Source organism: Sarcophilus harrisii, chromosome 2 (assembly GCF_902635505.1).
Source record: "Sarcophilus harrisii chromosome 2, mSarHar1.11, whole genome shotgun sequence".
Taxonomy (NCBI): Eukaryota; Metazoa; Chordata; class Mammalia; order Dasyuromorphia; family Dasyuridae; genus Sarcophilus; species Sarcophilus harrisii.
In genome coordinates this window covers 264,516,015-264,539,243 of record NC_045427.1, presented here as the reverse complement: position 1 = coordinate 264,539,243, position 23,229 = coordinate 264,516,015, and the positions used below count along the sequence as shown (strand labels likewise).

Below are 23,229 nucleotides of genomic sequence, written 5' to 3'. Positions count from 1 at the left end.
GTTGTCTCCACATTAGAATATAACCTAAATCCTTGAATGATGCTAGGTCACTTTTACTTCTATTTTTCTAACTTTTGCATTTAGTCTAGTATTAGGCACATGTTGTTCTTCATTCTTTTCAGTTGTATGAAACTCTTTGTGATTTCACTTGGGGGTTTTCTTGGCAAAGATATGGAAATGGTTTGCCATTTTCTTCTTTAGCTCATATTATAGATGAGAAAACTGAGGTAGATTGTGTTAAGTGACTTACCAAGATCATGCAGCTAATAAGTACCTGAGGCTGGATTTGAATTCTGGAAGATGAGTCCTCCTGATTCCAAGTCCAGTGCTCTATCCATCTAGTTGCCCACCTGGTACAGAGGAAGTACTTAAACATTGCTTACCATTCAATTGATATCCCAGAGTAAATTGAAGATTTATATGGTTCCTGAGGTTTCATCGTAAATCATACCTTCTCTGTAAGAAATATGATACAACAAATAAGTATCTCAGTATGTGAAAAACAATATTACTAAAACGATAATTAGAGGCTGAGTGGAAATTTTTGCAATCCAGATTTGGGAAGGGAAAATTAAGCTTATTAGTTTAGTATAGTATAGGCATCTAAGGGGCAAAATTGGTAGGCTGTTGGACCTGGAATCAAGAGGAACTAAATTTAAATCCTCCCTCAGATCTTTACTATGTATATGAATCTGGACAAGTCACTTACTCTTTGTCTTTTTTGATTTCCTCAACTGTTAAGGGGGGATAATACTTATAAGGTTTGTTTTGAAGATAAAATGGAATATTAGAAAAACACTTTGCAAACCATGAAGTACTATATAAATGCTAGTTATTCATATTGTTATCATTGTTATTATTATTACCTTTGAGTTACTTTGAATAAAGTACACTAGAAATGATATGGAAATTTAAAGCCATTATGTCCTGTTTTGAAACTGATAAATTCTAATTGGAATTTTAATAAACCATTTCATGAAACAGGAAGATGATAGGGAATGGTGATCAAAGTGCTAAATAAAATCACCTGTAAGAAAAAGATGCTGTGACTGTGATGGGGGAGGCTTTTGGGGGGAGGAGGAGTGGAATGAAGGAGTGGAGTAATCTGGAATGTTTATCTTTTCCAAGGCTGATCACTTAGCTATATTACAAAGCAGTCTTTGAAATTAAACTGCATAAATTATGTTACTACCTCTATTTAATCATTTGATACTCATTTATTTCGAAAATTGAGAAAATTTGCATGTGGTTTAGAATTGAAACTTTTGAAAGAAAGACATCAGACTATTATACTAAGAACAAACTGGTATGACTAGAACTGTCAGGGAGCCATACACAAAAAGTAATGGATTTTTGAATCTATAATTTTAATGCTTTTTTATTTATTTTTAAGACAACCTGCTAGAAGATGAAGGCAAACCTCTATTTGGAGCCCTTCAGAATAGACAGGTAATTACTAACTACATAGTATTTATTATTGTTCTCCTAAGTAGCATATTATTCATATTCTGTTTTTATAGGAATCCAGGGTAAATTCTGTGATTATTTTTAATCCTCATTAACTTCCTATTGTATGCTAGAAAACAAAACTAAAAAATATTCATTGGAATCTTATTGAAGAATAGATACTTACTTCCTAGCATATTTTTAAAACTGTCTTCATTTTAGAATTAGTTACTCATGGAATAGATTCCAGAGAATAATGTGCAATATTATTTCAAGTGATACTTGCTCATTTTAGTCCAAGTAATCAGTTTTCAGCAAGCTGGCCTTTGTTATCTCCTGGCTCCTTTGCATTATACTCCCCACCAAAATTCCAGCTTCCCAGTACTCTAGAGATTTGTGGGGTGGCAAGAGAGAGACCTTGAATCATTTTCATTCCCTGTAAACAAAACAATTTATTCCCTCATAGGGGGAGATAAAATTCTTCTGCTTCTACATAAACCTTTGTCCAGTGCCATTTCCCTCCTGTCTTCTTGGCAGGTAGCTTTGTAGCCTTCTTAATAGCAATTTTTTTTTGATAATCATGATCCTGAACTTGAGGATCCTTGCTTTTCCTAACAGTCATTACTCTGCTTTCTAAGAGAACATTCCACTTTAGCAGTGGAATGATTTAGAATTGAACATATATGAAAGTCATCCCTATTTTTAAAAATGTCTAACATTTTAAGCCTGCAAAACACTGTGGTACTATGAATGTGATCATGGGATGAGTGTAGATTTGTTCAATCCATATTTGGAGAAGGTAGAAATTTTATATAGTAGCTACTTTGTGTTGTTTGCATGTAGTATGGTAAAGAAGCCCAAAGCTAACAAAATCTTCATAAGTTTTTCAGTAAGTAAATGAATGAAAAGGCATTTATTAATAAGTACTTATAAATCGAAAAAGAGGAGATAATCCCTGCTCTTAAGCAGTTCATATACTCATGTTCTTAATTGAGGGACACAACTCATATAAAAGATTTCAGCTGAAAAGTGGGTTGAAAGCCCTAGAAGTGCAAGGGTTGGACAGATGAAAAGGCCCAGGGGTCTTTAGGGTGCATCCTTATGTTAAATGGCAGTGCCCATGGTGTCTATGAACCTTAAAGGCATAACAGCAGGATAGTTGCTAAGGCTTGATGTAATCCTCTATCTCATTTCAGTGTTTATGATTGAAAGACTCCTAGTTCATCCAAGTGTTCTTCCTATCTGGCTGCCCCAGTAAAGTCTGAGTGGCCCAAAGTCCTTGGGGGAAGGGTGATGGACATACAGGGGGAAGGGAAGGATGTATTTATTAGTGATTCTCTTTATCTGCATGTGATTGAGGTACCTGTTATATCTGTTCTGTCTGTCATCTTTTCTATCTACACACACACACACACACACACAAATATGTATTGTAAACAAGCCATTTTGCAATAAAAAAGTTACTGCTTAATTAATGTTAAGTATTTACATTTCCTTGAATTCCTTTTCAATCTCTTTAGTAATGGAGTATATCTTTTCTTTTATAGGTGTTTTTTAAATATCACTTAACTGTTTTAATATACATATTGAGTTTGCCTACTTGTCATTTTTAATAGTTACCTGTATTCCATCATATTACTGTCAGAATTGACTTAGCCATTCCTTTGTTGTATTGTTTCCAATTTCCCATTAATTTAACATCATTACTTTGAGTATTTTTATACAAATTAAAGCCTTTCTTTTTTGCCCCTTTTTTTCTTCTGATTTAGCACAGTGGCCTGAAAGCATTAGTACAGTTCGCTGTGGCACAGAGGATTACCTCTCCTCAGAGCTTGATACAGAAGCATCTAGTTCGTCTTCTATCAGGTAGTCTTTGAATTGCTATTGTCTCATTACATTTTCTGATGTACTTCAAGTGGTATAAAAATTGATTCATTAGAAAATAATATAGTCCAATTATTGAAGAAGATACTTAACAATATTAGTGTCTGTAGAGCCTGGCAAGAAGCAAGTGCTTATAATGAAGACCTAGTTCATGAAGAATTAGACATCTCCCCCAACTACCCATAAGCACCCTAAATGGAGATTTTTTGAGAACACTGCTTCTCTTAGTCTACTAATAACCTTTTAATGCATTTGTTTTTTGTTGTTGGGTTTTTTGTTTTTGTTTTTGCATTCTGTTAGGGCTCCTGACAACTACAGCTACTGATATTGTTTTCTCTTTTCAGTAGAAAAAAGTGTGTGTGAGTATGGGTGTGTTTTGAACGGGATTATGTGTAATTCTGTTTAAGATCCTAACATAGTTGATAAATCCAGTAGAACTAAATTAAGCCATCAATATGGCATGTACTTTGAATAGTTAGCTATATATACTTTCTGAGAAGCAAACTGGCAGGATCTGGACAATGCAGTAATGTATCACAAAAACGTACATGGTTCCAAATTGCTACAGAAGAAAAACAATCCCTATAATAAAGAAGAGATGCAGATTGTTGTTTCTTTTTAATCATCAAAATTTCCTTGAATACCTACTGTTTGTCCTTATTGTGGGAAGTGCCAAGGATAGAGGAATGTAAGCCACAGTTGTTTATCTTCAAAGGGCCCACAATTAATTTGGAACATTTACATAAAATGAGAAATTACACAAGCTACATTACAAAGTAGCATATATTAAGTATCAGATGAGAAATGCAGAAATTGTCATACTGTAGGATTTAGAAAAGAAAAGTCAGGGCAACAAAAGTCAGAAAAAGTAAAAAATTCTTTCCATCAAAAAGATTGGGTTACTTGAGGGGAGAAAAGAGAGAATTTCAGGCATAAAGATGGTTTAAAGACTGTCCAAGTTACATTTGCACATAAAGTTAATTTGTTTGGAGTTGTAGGTTTATGTAAATACGTGAAAAGAAATTTGGTAAAAAAGTGGTAATGAATGGTCTTGAAAGAAAATGAGAAATGTGTTCATCTTTTGAAGAGGAAAATTATTAAAGGTTGACTGGAAGGGAATAAAGCATGAAAAATTGTGGGTTAGTACAATAAAGCTGCGTGTTGTGTTTGGATCAGAAATGGTTTAGCATTGAGGGAGGAGATTAGCAAAGTTATCATTGCAGGAGTAAAAGCAGAAGTTATAGGCAACTGGTGGTCGGAACTGTGGTAGATGGAATGGAGGGGAGGAGATTAAGAAGGAGAAAATGTCAGAATTTTTTAAAAGAGTGATCAAAATGATTGGAGAATTTTAGAACTGATTATCTTGGAATACAATTGATATCTAATTGACAGTTAAATTCTCTAGTATAGGATGATTTGGAGAAGCTTAATTTCATAACTTTTTGAGTTTTAAATGACAGCAGGAGATCCTTAGGAATAGTTAGAGATATGGAACTAGAGTTCAAGTGATAGGTCACAGGTGGAGAAATCAATCTCAGTTAAACACACCATATAAACATGACAATCGAAGCAATCAAGGTAGAAGAGTTCTCCAAGAGAAAGTATAGAGAGTTGAACATGAAATGAAGGGTGACTATATTTGAAAATTTAGAAGTAGTCAAGGAAGTATGATTATAGAATATGACCAAGGGAGAGTGACTAAAGGGTTTTATAGTCAAGAAGGAGTCATGAGCCATATATCAAATACTGCTGAGATGTCAAAGAAGCTAAAGGCACAGAAAAGACTATTTGATTTATTACTAAAGAGTAATTTCATTAGTCTACTTGGAATGGAAGCCATATATACAGACTTCTTACTCCAGAAATTTAATGTAAAGAAGGCAAAAAATTTGACCATACCTAGGTCAAAGGATAAAGATTTTTCTTTCCATTTTTTTCTCTCTTTGCCAAAAGGTAGATTTATTTAGGAGAAGAGGTTGCAGACAAAACAAGAGAGATTAAAAAGATACCAGGAATGGCAAATATGAAATGGAATTGAGAAAGCAGTAGGATTATCATTATCAAGGAAAGGAGTTTAGAAGAATCCATTAAAGGAATATGCCACAGAGCCTGGGTATGCCATTGACTGGCAGATTAAATCCATAGAGGATTGTAGTAGACTAGCCAGAGTTAATTGTAGTAAGGAGAAAGATGCCATTAAAGGAAAGGCACTTATGAGAGAGAGAACAGTTTTTTAAAAATATTCACTTAATTTCCAAATGTTGTCCTCCCTCTTCCAAAACACTTATAACAAAGATTTTAAAAGAAAAAATAGTTCAGAAAATTAGCTGACACGTCAGTCATATCTGACATATATGGTTCTTCATAATCATAGTCTGAAAAAATAGATTGAGGTGCATGCATCTTCTCATTTCTTTTCAGGGACCATACTTGGTTATTATAATTATACAGCATTCATTTTTTTTAAAAGAATGGATTTTTATAAAAAGGAATTTTCACAGAAAAAGTGTTTGGGGTTTTTTTTGAATGTTTATTCAAAAAATCATACATTTTGCATACCACATCCAGCCATAACTGTATTTGGCTACATATAAACAAAGACTGGTAAATAAACATATATGCTTATGTATGTATGTATGTGTGTATTACTTTTTGATCAGACATGATTTCATCACCACACAGAGGTCCCAGTGATGAGTTTTCTCTCTAAATGCATCTATTCTACAATGCTGAGTCTTACAGAGGTATGTGGGACCAAGAAAAGATTATGGGATATGATCAAAATCATACCATCAGTATATGTCAAAGGCAAGATTTGAACCCAAGTTCTCCTTTCTTTGAGACTAATTTTATATTCAGTCTACTATGCTATCCATGTAGCATGATGTTTGCATGTGTATATACACTGTTTTATATATATATATATATATATATATATATATATATATATATATATATTATACATACATACACACACAGAAAATATTTATATATTTAGGTTTGTTTTTATAGAGAATTGTTTGTGAAAAACAGTGTGGTATGCTACGTAGGGTGACCCAAAGCAAGTCACTTAATCTTTCGGTGCTTCAGATAACATTATAAAACCCTATGGTGTAGATATGTAGGAGAGTTGCAAATCTATATTGGAAGGATGGGGTCCCCTTGTTCTAATCCATAGGTCTTTATTCCTTCCCCTATAAAATAATTATATTTTTACAAATATTGTTTTATAAATGCAAACATAAATTCATGTTTATATGTGTTTGAAATAACATAATTGGAGGATGTGGCAATATAGTCCTAGATAAGACAAAACTTTTCATTGATGCTGCAGAGAAAGGTCACAATTTAGGGGCATACAGTGCTGGTTTCATGATGGGCATTGTCTAGGTACCTAGAACATGCTTTTTTTTAGGAACTTAAACTCACTAGCACTTCTTTCCAGTCTGAGCTCACACAAGGAACTGACCTGGGTGCTGAAATCATATATTATACTCACAATATCTACAGTCAGCGTTTAGTAGGATGCAATGAGAAAGGACAAATATATACATGTATGTATATAATGTACGTGAATTACACAGGCTATGACACATAAGTGTGCAGGTATTTATATGTCATATCTTTTGTATATCCTACCAAAATCAAATGACACATACATGTTATTTGCATAATATTTGTGTCATATTTGTATAGTATTTACATCACAGAGGTTGTTGTTTATCCTTTATTCTCTTTGTTTTCTCCTTTTAAAGCTTTTTATTTTCAAAACATATACACGGATAATTTTTCAACATTGACCCTTGCATAGCCTAGAAAAAATGTTGAAAAGCTAAGAGACCACAGTGAATAAACAGTATAGAATAAAAAAAGACAAGGAAAAGTCTCAAGAAGAAAAGAAAGTAGACTGTGGTAATAACCACTTTATTTCTAGAAAAAAACACAGGAATACCACAAGATCCTCTTAAATCATAAAAAGTGAGAGAAAGAAAGGTCTTGCATCTATATGATTGGAAATAATATGGTTAAAGATTTCAAGAAGACAATTTTGAAAATAGACACTATAGAAAGAGATGGCAGAAAACCTCACCGAAGTAATAGATTCTCTGTTGAATAAAATACCTTAGAATGAAATAATTCATAAATGGAATACCAATAACAGATTTAAATAATATCTAAAATAGTAAAACTAGAAAATCTCAAATCTTTGCAAGCCAAAAGAACAGGGATAGAAGATAGAGCTTGGCATAACAATTTGAGAATTATTGGGCTCATAGAAGGAAAAAAAACAATCTCAATTTAATTGTAGACAACCATTTAAGAAAATTGCTTGAAAGTACTGTAAACAGAAGGCTGATTGTACACATTAGCAGAATCTATAGGACACTGACAAAGGAATCTTACTTTTATGTTATTTAGAAATGTAGTTGCCAAATTTGGTGCATTGGCATCAAAGAATGAATTTTATAAATGTCCCTAAAGAAACAGTTTATAGCAAAAGACATCGGCTAGGATTGGGCAATTACCTGTTATATGACAGGGTTATAAAGAATAAAGACTAAAACAAGCTGTCTTTGTTTTCAGGGTGCTCACAATCTAGTGCTGGTAGGATGGGACATATAGCCATGTATATTTGTAAATAAATACAAAATGCAAAGTAAATCAAGTGGAAGGATAGGACAAATTGAAGAAGAGAGCTTGCCTGAAGTAGGAAATGGTACTTAGGCTGCTCTGGAAGGAACCTATGGATTCTAAGAGATGGAGGTGAAAAGTCAGAAACAAAACAACAGCAATAAATAGAGTGCCATAAAATGAGAAACAGGGGAAGGTGGCCTGCACTCTAAATTACCTCCCTTGAAAAAACAAAAATAATGCCATTTTGAGAAAAGATGATTGTTCAGGAAGATCAGGAACAGCTGAAATTTAAGGAAGTAATTTATAACTGAATGCAAGTATTGACTAAAGGATGACCCCATGTTTATAAGAACTAAGGAAGTGATAAAGCTGCTATATTTTTTTCAGCTCAGGTCTTTAGGAAAACAAAAAGGTCAAAAAAAGAAACAGAATGAGATCAATTGGTGGATTGTAGAAAAAAATAGGAAGAGAAGTAAAATGATAATTCAAATTCAGGAATGCAAGTGAAAATTATTCAAAGAAAGAGAGGGAAAGTGAGAGAGACATAAAAGCCCTGGATAAAGACTTCTGGTTTTGCTACTTGTTGACTGTGTGACTTGGACAAATTACTTAAGTTTTCTGGGTCTCAGTTTCCTCATCTATAAAATAAAGTGATTGGAATAGAACAAGTTTGCAATCTCTTCAATCATTAAGTCTTCAATCAATTCTCTTCATTGAGCATTTATTAAATACCTACAGCAGGCCCTCTGGATACAAAAATTAAACAATCCCAAATCATATTCTACAAGGAGATACAGCATCAACTTAGAAAAAGAAATATAAAATGATGTCAACTAATGGGGAGAAGAAAATGACCAGTAAGAGGAGGCTTAAACAAATCTTCTTGGAGTAAGTAACACTTAATGGATTCTAAAAGGTGGAGTTGAGGAAGGAGAACATTCCAGGGTATTTGGAATAGTTATTCACAGATATGGAGGATGGAAGGTGGGGTGCACTGTACAAAGAATGACAAGTAGACTCTTACTTTTAAGTGTACGGTGTGTAAATGGAATTAATATGAGATATCCAGAAAGATCATTTAGATTCAATTTGTGAAAAAATTTAAATGCCAAATAGTAATATTTCTATTTCATCAAAGGCAATAGAGGAACTTTTGAAGTTGCTTGAACCTGAGGATTTATATAGTCACACCTTTTCAGAAATATCACTTTGGTACCTGTGTAGATGATGTCTGGAGGCAGGGATATTAATTAGGAGACAGCAATACCTACTAAGCAGTATAAGAAGAAAGGGAGAAGTCTGAGATTTTGTCGGTGGATAATGCAATATTGCAAATGCCTGAGTGAGAATTTCTGCTAGAACAAAATTCTGTGGAGGCTAGAGGGAATAAAATCAAGCATATAAGTAAAAAGAATAGCTAAAAAAACCAGGATTTTCCATTTTGTGTGACCAGAAGGACAGAGTGAGGGAGTGGTAAGACCATATGCTGTTTCCAGTGGAGCAGTAATGAACTGAACCAGCTATGCCCAGAGAAAGAACTCTGGGAGATGACTAAAAACCATTACATTGAATTCCCAATCCCTATATTTATGCCCACCTGCATTTTTGATTTCCTTCGCAAGCTAATTGTACAATATTTCAGAGTCTGATTCTTTTTGTACAGCAAAATAACGTTTTGGTCAGGTGTACTTATTGTGTATCTAATTTATATTTTAATGTACTTACCATCTACTGGTCATCCTGCCATCTGGGGGAGGGGGTGGGGGTTAAGAGGTAAAAAATTGGAACAAGAGGTTTGGCAATTGTTAATGCTGTAAAGTTACCCATGCATATATCCTGTAAATAAAAGGCTATTAAATAAAAAAAAATAAAAATTAAAAAAAATAAATAAAAAAAAAAAGACCATATGCTGCTGACAGAATTTAATCAATAAGGTATATGTATGGATGTATCGCCCAAATTTCACCTTGAATGTTCTGCTCCTTTACAGAAGTTTAAGGTATCTGGGAAGTGAAAGGCAGAGAGAGATGGCTGAAGCAAGGCCTCCACCAAATCCTATAGAGGCAACCTGAGTTTTTGTGTAGCTAGAACTAAGTAGCCATTCCACCAGAGAGATGAAAGATTCAAGAAAGAAGTGATGCTTGAATAAGGTGAATGAAGAAGGTAGTTTGAGGTAGAATCAGAAATAACAGGTGAAGAAGTTAACCTTGGAAAGAGGGCATATATCTTCTTCCATTGAAATAGGTGAGAAGATGAATGATGGATAAATGATTGAAAATAGTCCTTAAAATTTCAGTAGACTATCAGCACTCCAGCTTAGGATACAATTCCTTTATGGTTTAATGGGCAATATTTATCAATTATTTTTGCCAAAATTATTCAGCATGTACAAAATATAGCTAGGTTGTTCCTTTGTGACAGACATATGGTCCATTGCTGATTTTGTACTTAAAGCCATTGCAGGTTGTTGGGACTTGTCAAATTCATAATACTTTTGCATTGACTTGATAACTCAGATCACCTTGATGAGACAATTATTTAAAAATATAGATGATATTTTTGGAAATACATATAGAAGAATTGCACGTGTTTAACATACATTGGATCACTTGTCTATGGGAGGGGAGTAGGGGAAGAGAGGGAAAAAATTAGAACACAAAGTTTTGTAAGAGTGAATGTTGGAAATTATCCATATATGTATTTTGAAAACAAAAAGCTTTAATTTAAAATATATATATATATAAATGAAGAGAAGAAAACAAATATAAATTTATATAGCATCTACCATGTGCTAGGCACTGTACTAAATACTCCCCTATCCCCCAAATAACTCATTTGATCTTCACAACAATCTTTAAGAAATAGATGCTATTATCATACCTATTTTTCAGCTAAGGGAATTGAGACAAAGACTAATTGATGTACCTATGGTCACATGACACAAATGTCATGTAAGTATGTATACTTACTTGCTAGTAAGTATCTTGAGGTTACATTTGAACTTAGGTCTTCCTAATTCCAAACCTAACATTATCCACGGGCCACTAGTCCACTCAAAAATATAAACATTTTTAAATGTAGCTGGTGAGATCATTGAAATTTAGTGAAAGAAGAAAGGATTTAAGACTTAACAAAAATGGAATGGTTTTGAAATAGCAATGAGAAAAGTATGAAGGAGTCAATAAAAGATGAATAAAAATATTGCACAGCAAAAGTGTGAACACAAAAGTTAGATTTCTTTAACTTGTGGTTATGAAGAGGGGGCCCCAAAACTCTGTAAATCTTTAAAGGAGAAAATCTCTTTCAACTTTGCCTCAGTGAGAGACCCGCCCCAAGGACAAACAGTTTCATCCTTGTTATCTGGGTGGGGTGGGCTCAGTCCTGAAACTCATTGAATTCAATTCAAATTCCAGCCCCAAATCCCAAAGGGTTGCAGGGGAACTCCATTTGATTCCCTGAACCCCAAACCTGCCATTAGACCTCATTTAACTCCTTGACCACCAGAAACCCTAATTTCATTGGGGTTCCCCAAATCTAAATCTCATTGGTTAGATTAGCCTTTTCTTTGGCAATGTCTTAAGGGAAAATATAGCTAATTTATGAATTAGTCATCAGGCAAAATTGACTATACAAGGTAATAAATGGAGAGTAGAAATAAATAAAAGTATAGTGTATTGTTATTTTGAAAACATAATTAAGTGACAGCATATAGACTAGTAGAATACTAACATTTTTAATTAAGTGTCCTGATTTGACAGTGATCTGAATGTAACAATAGTGGACTATTGTGAAGAGAAGCAGCTTACTGAAATTGAATCCATCAGATAAGAGATTCAGACTAGCTAGGATTAAACATAAAAGCAGCAGACGACTTTCTTTCTTTCTTTTTTTTTTAAATTTTAATAGCCTTTTATTTACAGGTTATATGTATGGGTAACTTTTCAGCATTGACATTTGCCAAACCTCTTGTTCCAATTTTTCCCCTCCTTCCCCTCCCCCCTCCCCCAGATGGCAGGATGACCAATAGATGTTAAATATATTAAAATATAAATTAGGTACACAATAAGTATACATGACCAAACCGTTATTTTGCTGTATAAAAAGAATCAGACTCCGAAATATTGTACAATTAGCTTGTGAAGGAAATAAAAAATGCAGGTGGGCAAAAATATAGGGATTGGGAATTCAATGTAATGGTTCTTAGTCATCTCCCAGAGTTCTTTCTCTGGGCGTAGCTGGTTCAGTTCATTACTGCTCCATTGAAAATTATTTGGTTGATCTCATTGTTGAGGATGGCCAGGTCCATCAGAACTGGTCATCATATAGTATTGTTGTTGAAGTATATAATGATCTCCTGGCCCTGCTCGTTTCACTCAGCATCAGTTTATGTAAGTCTCTCCAGGCCTTTCTGAAATCACTCTGCTGATTGTTTCTTACAGAACAATAATATTCCATAACATTCATATACCACAATTTATTCAACCATTCTCCAATTGATGGGCATCCACTCAGTTTCCAGTTTCTGGCCACTACAAAGAGGGCTGCCACAAACATTCGTGCACATACAGGTCTCTTTCCCTTCTTTAAGATCTCTTTGGGATATAAGTCCAGTAGTAACACTGCTGGATCAAAGGGTATGCACAGTTTGATAACTTTTTGAGCACAGTTCCAAATTGCTCTCCAGAATGGCAGGATGTATAAACAATTTTACCAACAATGTATTAGTGTCCCTGTTTTCTCACATTCCCTCCAACATTCCGCATTATCTTTCCCTGTCATTCTAGCCAATCTGACAGGTGTGTAGTGGTATCTCAGAGTTGTCTTAATTTGCATTTCTCTGATTTCTAATGACTTGTAGCATCTTTTCATATGGCTAGAAATAATTTCAATTTCTTCATCTGAGAATTGTCTGTTCATATCCTTTGACCATTTATTAATTGGAGAATGGATTGATTAGCAGAAGAATTTCTGTTGATCAAGCTAGTCCTAGGATAAAAAAATGAAGCAAGAACATTGTAATTGAATGAACAAGTAGAAGACAGATGATAGAAAATTATTTTTATGTTGTTGTAGCTGTGTGTAGAAAGATTGACCAGCACAACATAGAAACAACATAAAGATATGTTTTTTAAAAGATGGATTTCAAATAGCTGCTGCCTTGATAAACAGATAAAATAGGTGACTTAGAATATGTGAGGTATATTATTTACTATTAGGTATACCAGTTGTAACAATTATTCTAAAATGCGCGCTGCAATATAATAATAAACCACTGAACCATATAATTGTAATTTAATACTAAAAATGAAGTGTAAATAGAAAAAAGTAAATAGATAACTTAAAGGTTAAAGAGAATCCTAGAAGGTTTAGCTATGCTAGAAACTAAGAAAATCAAAAATAAGAAAATAAATCTCCTGAAACATTATCCTCATAAAAAAACTAAAAAAAAAAAAATCTATGTATGTCCAAATTGGCTTCTCATTCTACGAGCTTACAAAACTATATCCTAATGTATAAAATGTTAGATTCTCTTGGTATGTTGGTTAGACCTTCTGCTGAATTGTTTTTTTTTTTTCTCTTTTCTTTCTCTTTTGTTTTTTGTTGGAAGAGTTGGCTTACTAGATAAGTGAATGGTTTATTCTGAAACAAAGGTAATGTAAAAACAGAAGTCAAGGAAATGTCCAATTAAAAGAATTTAAGATACAAAATCAAAGGAAGGGTAAATAAATATTTAAGGATTTGTGTGCCAGAAGTAATACCTAAATTTATAATGTCTCATCCTTTCCAGTTATACTACCCATGTTGTTTTTGCTATCTTCTACTCATCCCATCACTCAATAAAAATTTTCATTTATATCTTTTTATTCTTCATTTCTCTATATATATCTTTCTACTCTTCTCTATCCTATAATATATTCTTTTTTAAAAAGAAAGCAAAAAAAAAAAGGAGCAGTTTAGGAAAACTGAATTACATCAGTAAAATTATAATAGAACACAGTTGCAGTGTTCTACATATAAAATCTCCCACTTCTGCAAAGAACTGAAGGAAGTTAATGTTTGGTGATTTTGTTGGTTTTTTCTATTTACATTTTTATAGTTATTGTGTATCTTCTGTTTTCACTGTTCTGCTTCTTTCATCAGTGGTATCAAAATATAGTTAGAAACTATTTAAACTAGAATAAAAAGCCATTGATATATAAGGATCCAACAGGACTACATATTGTTAATGCTAATCTCTGTTCTCTTGTATTTTTATTTATTGTGTTAAATATTTCCCAGTTTAATCTGCTTTGTAATTGCTGCTCTCAGGCTATATGTTTGACACCTAAGTGATTCATCTGTTCATATAAGTCTTTCCATGCCTTTCTGAATTCATCTTGTTCATCATTTACTAGCACAGTAATATTTTGTTACATTCATGTAACATAATTTGTTTTTCCATTCTCAAATAGTTCACATTCTGACTTTCCTTTGTTTCCAGTTTTTGACTGTCACAAAAAGGTGTGCTTTGAATATTTAGTATTTATGTGACTTTTTTGCCACTCAAACATTCTTACTACTAAACTATTTTTTCTTATCTGAAACTGTGACCAGTATTTGCAAAGGAATTATCAGTCAACTGAGAAGTTGATAGCTTAGGGCTCCAAGGAAAAGAATGGACTAAGAAGGAGATAGCCTTGCGTAATTGGAAACTGGCCTTTTAATTTCAGAAATGTGCGTTCTTGTAAATATTTATCTCTTTCTGAAAGATTTGGTAAATCTCTATAAATTTTCCAAAGCTTTTTTGCTTCTTTTATATCAAACCTCTATAGTGATAGAACAGACTGAATTTTTTATGAATTTTTAATTTTGCATTCATGGCTCACACTTCTTAATTCTATTAATGTTATATTCCAGTTTCTGATTTCCTCTTGTGATTCTGAAATCCAGAGTTTATTATCAGACAACTCAGGCTTAGATTTTACCTATGTCACCTATCCCTGTGACTCTAGTCAAGTCATTTAAAGCTCTCAGTTTCCTCAACTATCTAATGAGGGGGTTAGATTGGGCGATCTCCCAGCTAGTAAATGTTTAATAGCCAGTTTTCTGGGGGCAATAACCTTTCACAAACTTATTTAATTTTCTTTTCTTTTTTGGCAACTTGTGTTTTTTCCCCTTATATTATAATAATTCTTTTACTCTTATGTTATTCAGGTCTGTTATTTAGATCTATATATTTTTCAGTGATTTGGATGATATCATGATTTTCAGCTATTTCTGCATTGCAAATAATTCTATTTGGTAAAAGTAAAATTATTACTGGTTACTTGCCTTGATTTGGGGGAGAGTAGAGAGCTTTTTCTATTATGTTCTATTGTGTGACCATACCAGTCATTTTTTAAATTGTTTATTCCTCCTCCTCCTCTTCCTCTTCCTCCTTCCTCTTCTTCTTTTCTTCTTTCTTCTTTCTTCCTTCCTTTCTTCTTTTTTCTTTCTTTGTTCTTCCTCCTCCTTTCTTCTTTTTTCTTTTAATTTTTTAAAATTCTGGTTTAGTTTCTTTCTGTGATTTTTAAACTTTTTTCTCCAAGTTCTTTTATTTGGCCTTGAGTTGTGTTTGTTTGTTTTATCAGTGCCAATTCTTACTTAATTTCTCTAAGTGTGCTATTTATCCATTTTGGATTACTTTTCAGGATGTCTGTCATACTTTTCCCCGTCTCTGTGGCTTCTGATATATTAGTTAACTTAGTTGTTCCATAGTATTGCTTTTTTAAAAGATCATTTTTCTCCCAAATACTTGTAAGGATAGTTTTCAACAATCACTTTTATAAAATTTTGAGTTCCAAATTTTTTTCCCTTTTTCCTTATTTCCCTTTCCCCAAGACAGCAAGCATTCTGATATGGGTTAAATATGTGTAATCCTTTTAAACATATTTACATATTTGTACAAGAAAAATCAGACCAAAAGAGGAAAGACCATGATAAAGAAAAATAAACCAACAAAAAAGGCAAAAATACTATGCTTCAATCTACATTCAGTCTCCGTTGTTCTTTCTCTGTATGAAAATGGCTCTTTCCCAAGTCTATTGAAATTGTCTTGAATCACCACATTGTTGAAAAGAGTCAAATCCATCATAGTTAATTATCACATAATTTGTTGTTACTGGGTACAGTGTTCTCTTAGTTCTACTCGCTTCACTTAACATCATTTCATGTAAGTCTCTTCAGGCCTTTCTGCATTCATCCTGCTCATCATTTCTTACACAACAATATTTCATTACATTCATATACCATAACTTATTCACCCATCAGTTGGGCATCCACTCAGTTTCCAGTTCCTTGACACCTCAAGAAGAGCTGCTACATTTTTGTACATGTGACTCTTTTTCCTTTTTTAGTGATCTTAACTAGATGATGAATGTTTTCAATCACGTGCAGTGATGAAGAGCACCTATGAAGCTATAGAGGGTTGTGTTCTATGTCAGTGATTGAAGTACAGCTCTTTGAATTAATAAAATACTAAGTTTCTGACATTAATTAAATGTGTTGTTGTTGTTGTTGTTGTAGTTATTCTTCCTAACCTGAAATCTGAAGATACACCTTGCCTTCTTTCTGTAGATCTGTTTCATGTTTTGGTAAGTAAAGACTGCCACTGCTTTATTCTACTCTTGCTTCACCAGTGTGAAAATGATGAGAGGTTCTTGAAGGTTGCTCCATTGAAGTAAAAGTCCTCATAGCTTCTTCCATATTGGAAAGTCTTCACATGTTTAGTTACTAGGTCTTCTGAAAGCAAACATGGTCTGCTGCTGTAAAAAAGAAAAATGCAAAATATCCCTCATATATGTGTATAACCTTCCCATTTTGTGACAAGGGTGACAGAAGATGCTAATAATCTTTTTAGGCAGTCTATAAATACTGACTTAGACTTTGGTATTTTAATTATGAAATTGTTTTGTCCGATGACCAGTAGTAATTGTTGTTAGTTTTAACATTCTCAGTGCAAACCAATTAAAAGCCAAAAAGAAGTTGCAACTGAATAAAAGGATGGCTCATAGACTTTAGTCTTAGACAGATGAATGAGCTAATATAGTTGGTTTTATTATGTGTCCAAAGATAATAAGAATTATCATTCTAGGAGAAATATGTTCATTTCGCATTGTAATATTTATGATAAATGTTTGCAAAAACTGTCATAAAAATGAGTGCAGCTTATGTACCAATATCTGTTGCAAAAGAAGACATAAAAATCCAATGCAAAACTTAGTAAGCCTTCTAAATTATAGCAGATAATTTGACTTTTGGTAAGTTCACTGCAGAGGTGGGTGCAAACAAAGATGGCAAAAAAAAAATTGAAAAATATAGTTAAGGAATTAAAAAAAACCAAAGTCTTACATACCACACAGAAGCTTTATGCTCTATATCTTGAAAGCTTTCTTTGAAAAAGAATCAGAAAGCCCAATACGTGGTATCAAATAATATGATAGAAAATGAATTTGATCATAATTTGACAAACAGAAAAAAAAATTTCTTAATTATATTGGAATCATCCTTGAATCACTTATTTGTGTACAGGTAGACCACTGGCTTATTAGATAAAAGCTCAAAATTCACATGAAAGAGAATGAGGGAGATTTAACATATAGTTAAAATAATTCCAGCCTATTGCATTTATATTAGCAATTGACACAGAATTACCAAATGGTTAGAGAAAGGATATTAATAAAAATTATGGTCATTTCATATAGACGTATTTGTAAATAGATGCTGTAATATTTCTGTATTGAGTTTCTGTAATGAGAAGACCAAGAAAGTCAAAAAACCATGTTAGCAAATAGTGGACTCTTTACCAACTACATAAATATGGTAACCAAAAGTAACACTGGTTTAAAAAGAAAAGTAAAGATATGTAAATTTTTATATGTTAATAGAATATTATGAACAGTACTACCTCATAAAACGGTGAAAAAGAGTCATAGAGGAGAAAAAAGTTTAGGGATGGCTTGGCACATTAATCTAACTAAACAAAGTGATCCTGATGGTTTTCGGAATTAAAATGGAAAGAAAACAACAAACGAAAGAAAGAAAAGATCTCCAAAATTTTTACAGCAAACTTTTCACTATTAAGGATGGAGAAGTCAATACATTTGTTTGGAATCCATCATCACAGTCAAGAATGTCCTTATGGGGGCAGCTAGTAGCGCAGTGGATAGAGTACCAGCCCTAAAGTCAGGGGGACTTGAGTTCAAATAAGGTCTCAGGCACTTAACACTCCCTGACTGTGTGACCCTGGGCAAGTCACTTAACCCCAATTGCCTCAGCAAAAAAGAATTAAAAAAAAAAAAGGAATGCTTATAAAGGGAAATAGAAACAACAATGAAAAAACAGTTGGGTAAAGCAGCCATTCTCAAAGTATCTGAAAGAAAGGAAAATACCAAAAGTATGAGAAAAATCTTGAATCTCATTACTAACAAAAAATGCTAACCAAGGAAACATCAGTAACTTCCAAAATCTATTTTTCCACCTATTTAAAGTTTTTATTAGAATAATTACCCACATAATCTTTACATTTTCATGTAGGCCACAGCCTTATCCTCAGACAATTGACTGAAAGATGGTAGAGAATACTAGAGTCTACTGTGCTTATTATTTTTTGCTTTTAAAAATCAGTTGATTTGGCCTTAAAAATCATTTGATTTGGCAGAGAACAACACCTTAAAGGCTATTCTCCAATAAAACATCTCCTATCTCTGTCAAAATCAAATACTCTGAAATATAACAACAGAAGTAATCTTGTTTGGTAACTTTCTAATTATTAATATTAAACAAGGAATAAAGTAGGGAAATATGTACCTGCCCTGTCAAGCAGATGATCCAGACCCCAAATCAAATAAGAATTATCTGTAGATCATAAGATCCTCTATATGCACTTGTTTGTAAATATCATTGTAATAAATGTAGCAAACATTGAAACATTCTTGAAGCTCCTAAATGAAACACAGTCACCTAAAAGAGTTCGATTTTAACTAGTCTTTAAAGAAAAAAACAACTAAACAAAATGTCTATTGGATAGATGATATAGTTATTCATCAATGTATATATATCCTATACATACACTAAAAATGGACAGTCATTTGGACTTAGAACTAAACAGAAAAGTGTGCTAGGAAAAACCCAAAATTCCAAAAATTTTTTAATGACATCAGATTTCTCCCAAAAATAAAGATCCATTGTTTTAATTCTTATTTCTGGTAAGGTTATATGATTGCAGGAAACAGAATGCTATATAGTTTTAAAAGAATTCAAATTCTGTGGATCATCCAGAGAACAGTAGAAAAGCTCCTTCCGCTGAAAGTGGTGATCATGAGTAGATTGTAATACGTCACAAAGAAAGAATCATAAAAAAGAGATCATGTAAAAGCATGTCATCTGAGACACATAAGATCAAAAAAGGAAATGGTTTGAAAATGAGAGGAATGGGTAACCCAGAAGGTCCATTGGTATCTTTGTGTTGTTAGGAGAAGTCAAAGATAACTCCTCCTTCCCCACTCCCATCCCTGCCCTTCATGTAGCAAACTTAAAGGAGGACCAGAATAAGAGACACAGAGGATAGATAAGCATAGATGAGTTGCTGCTTGTATCAGTGGATGAACTAATCCCATTAATAAGATCACATATTCAAGTTTTTTTTGAGTATTTGAGCAGTGAAAAGAGATTTAAATCTCTTTATTTTAAAAATATCTTTCATTTATTTTGACTAGGAGAATTCTGGGTCTTTGACTCAGTTAAATATATTATTCATTCATTTAACATTCAGTAAATATGTTAAGGACCTAATTTGTTATAGCACAATTAGTTCACTGTGGTAATCAGTAGGGAAAATACAAAATTAAGTTCTCATGGTTTGACTAGTTCTATATATTTTGTTTGTAAGCAATTGGAAGATTTCTTTGGATGTTGTCATTTAATTTGACTAAAGTATCTAAATTGATTTCACATGATGGTTTGTAAATTTGTGTATCAAGCATTTTCTAGCCTTTTTGAGACTTGACCCTAAAACAAAAAAGAAAAACATTTTTTGCTTGCCTTCAGGACAAGCATTGGATGACAGTTTGAACTGTCCTGGAGGGCAGGAACCCTCAAGGGATAAGGATCAGGTTCTATATACAAGCAAATTGCCAACATCCAAGGACTGATGCTGCCCTGCTATGCAGTCTTTGCAGGCTTTTCTATCTGAGGATCCCCATGCCTGTAATCGCTGGACAAAACTAAGTTTTCTCTAATCTCTAAAGCAGTTTCCTGTTCCCACTAAAACAGTCTAATTGAGGCTTTCATTTCAATTTGATTATTAAAAAGAGTACTAGACTCAGATTCCGGAACAGCCCGAGTTTGAATTTTACTTCTAATGCTAGCTCTGGGACCATGAGTATATCATGAAGCTTCTCTGAGCCTCAATTTCTTCATCTGTAAAGTGGGGGTAACAATAATGGATATATAGTGCCACTCATAGGATTGTTGTGAGTCTCAAATGAGAAAAGTGCTAAATCTCAAAGCTGTAATCTCCTATTAACATCACCCTTTCCTAAACTATTTCACCAGCCTCCTAACTAGTCTTACTATCTTGGTTTCTCTTATTTCTAATCCATCTGGCATAGTAATGCCCGATTTGTCTTCCTAAATCATAGTTTATTTTGTTCCTCCTTTGCTCAAAAATTTTTATGATTTAACCATGACTTTCCAATAACAATAGTAACTAACATTTATATAGGGATTTAAGCTTTGCAAAGTTTGCAAAACCCTCAAAGTTGTTGGTGTTGGTTATCCCCATTTTACAAATGAGGAAACTGAGGGAGATGAAGATTAAATGACTTGCCCAAATTGTTAGTAAGTACCCGAAGCAGGATTCAAACTCAGATTTTTCTGACTCCAAGTCTAGTGCTACACTACTTAGCTGATAAGTTAAGTCCAAAATACTTATCCTGGCATTTTTAGCTTTCCTCGCATTATGTGTTTTCATTTATTTTGTTAAAATATATTTGATATTGCCCAAATACAATTGTACTTTTCCACTTTTGTTTTTTTATCCTACTGTTGCTTCCATCACCTCTTGTTTTTGCTTGTCAAAATTCTATCCATTTCATCTAATGAGTTGTGAGTTCTTTTTTCTTCCGAAGTCATATAGTACTTTTTAAACTTTTCTTAGGTGGTGCAGTAGAAAGTGTAATGGATTCAAAATTAAGATCCAGAGTCCATTAGTCAGCAGGCACTTATTAAGTACTTAGTATGTTCCATATACTGTGCAAAGTGCTGGGGAATTGAATAAAAAGAAAGACATTTCCTGACCTTAAAGATCTTACCTGATAATAGAGCAGCAAGACAATACAAAGGCAAACCTGAAAACAAGATGGGGAGAGAGAAAGTGACAAAGTCTAGAGAGTCAGAAGCAAAACTGAGAGAGGAATTGAAGAATTAGATGACTTGGGTCCTTCTTTAACATGGAGCTGCCAACAGGAACTCATTGGGAGAATGTAGCTGTAAGAAAAGAGGGATATTAGAAGGTGAAAAGGTCACAGAGCCTGAGGGAAGTTCAGGATGAGAAGCAGCCAAAAGTGGGCGAAGTCCAATGTTGGGAGCAAAACTGAGAGAAAAGATTCACATTCTATTTCTTCCACTTACCTCTGTGATTTGAGGCAAGTCATTTATTTCTCCTATCATTTTCCACCTCCTTAAAAGTGAGGGGTTTTGATTAGATGGTTTCCAATGTTCTTTCCAGCACTAAATTTTACTGTGATCCTTTGATCTATATTCAATTGGTACATTCTACCATGTGTACAACTTCTTAAGAAAATGAATGTCTTAATCATCTGTGTATCAATGCGAAGGTTAGTCCAATTTTTAAAATATATTAGGTACTCAGTGAAATTGAATTAGGGAAGGAATCTGGCTTATTGGCTCTCTGTCCTTTTTGCCTGATCCTAGTACTCATTATTGCTGGCTTAACCTGTCACTTTGGAGAGTTGTCCTGATGGTGAGATGGGAGTTAACCTCTTTAATAGCTGCCTCCAATTTGGTGACAAGAACAACTTAACCTCTTATACCCACTGACATATCACTTGGTACTTTTCTGTGTAAGTGGTAGTAAAAGTTTGTGAAAATTTAAACAATGACAATCACTCTGGAACATTTTCATATAGTTGTGAGACTGATTTTGTTGGTCTTTACAGATATTGGTGTTAATTTTTTTTTTCCTTTCACAGGTGGGTGCTGTTTCATCTTTCCCATCTTTGTATTGGGATGATGCTGTTGCCTTGCAACCTTCATCTGTTAGCTCTTCTTACAACCACCTCTATCTCTTCCATTTGATCACAATGGCTCATGTATTCCAGATACTTCTCACCATAGAGACAGGTAAAGTTCCCTCCACTTTGGTGGCCATGTATGACATTCCTTTCCTCTATACTCACTTTTTTTCTCTCTTCATAGCACAGAGAATTAATTTTGCTTATGATAAGTCATCCTATATTTCTACAAGTTCTCAGTGATTTCTTTGGTGAAGGATCAGTCTTTTACTTTACTCTAATTGTGAGGGGAAAAGTAAACATGACTATAAGAAAATTATACAACTGAACTACCTGTCCTCATATCTCTGATACTGCCATAGATACATGTAGATAGTTTTTGGATTCTTAAAATTTCTCATTCCAGATACTACAGCTTCAATTTCTCCATAAGAATATTATCCTTAATATATTTCTCTTCACACTTTTAGTCATTTAACAGGCTTGCCAAAATTTGCTGCATTTAAGTAGGCTTTTGGGCATACTTACAGTGAATCTTTATTGTGCTTCTGCTTATGAGAAAGAAAGAATAAATGCCTTAGGAGAAATAGGGATAGACAAGAAGATAAGAGTATGTTGGCTTTTCAAGAAGGACTCAGAGAAAAATTGATCTCTATTGCTGATCCACTCATGGCTTTGGTACTATATCACAGATCCACTCAGCCTTCATATCCTTGTTCTTTCATTCCCTAAAAGGCCACTCATTGTTAAGAGATTGACTGAGATTCTTTAGCATTCTCCAAAGTAAACATTTCTTCCAACATTAATTAACAAGGATAACAAAGGCATCATTGGAGAAACAAAATTGAGAACATTATTTAAAACAAAACAAAACATGTCTTCATCTTCAAAGTTTAAAATCCTATCACTTTTTCTTTCCCACTGACAGATAATAAGCAAGAATGTGACTAGGGACCCTAGCGTATGGGCTATAATAATGTATAGCAAAGAA

At 33.4% G+C, this 23,229-nt stretch overlaps 1 protein-coding gene across 2 annotated transcripts in view; it reads left to right on the top strand.

Annotated features, from left to right (window-relative positions):
* Positions 1 to 23,229, top strand: part of UBR1 (ubiquitin protein ligase E3 component n-recognin 1) — a 134,221-nt gene that overhangs the window by 93,859 nt on the left and 17,133 nt on the right. For both annotated transcript variants that reach the window (XM_012546625.3, XM_023500812.2), the window contains exons 36-39: positions 1,394 to 1,449; positions 3,216 to 3,312; positions 16,510 to 16,577; positions 22,197 to 22,347. In XM_012546625.3, coding sequence (XP_012402079.1) covers positions 1,394 to 1,449; positions 3,216 to 3,312; positions 16,510 to 16,577; positions 22,197 to 22,347 — 372 coding nt within the window. The remainder of the gene's footprint in view (positions 1 to 1,393; positions 1,450 to 3,215; positions 3,313 to 16,509; positions 16,578 to 22,196; positions 22,348 to 23,229) is intronic.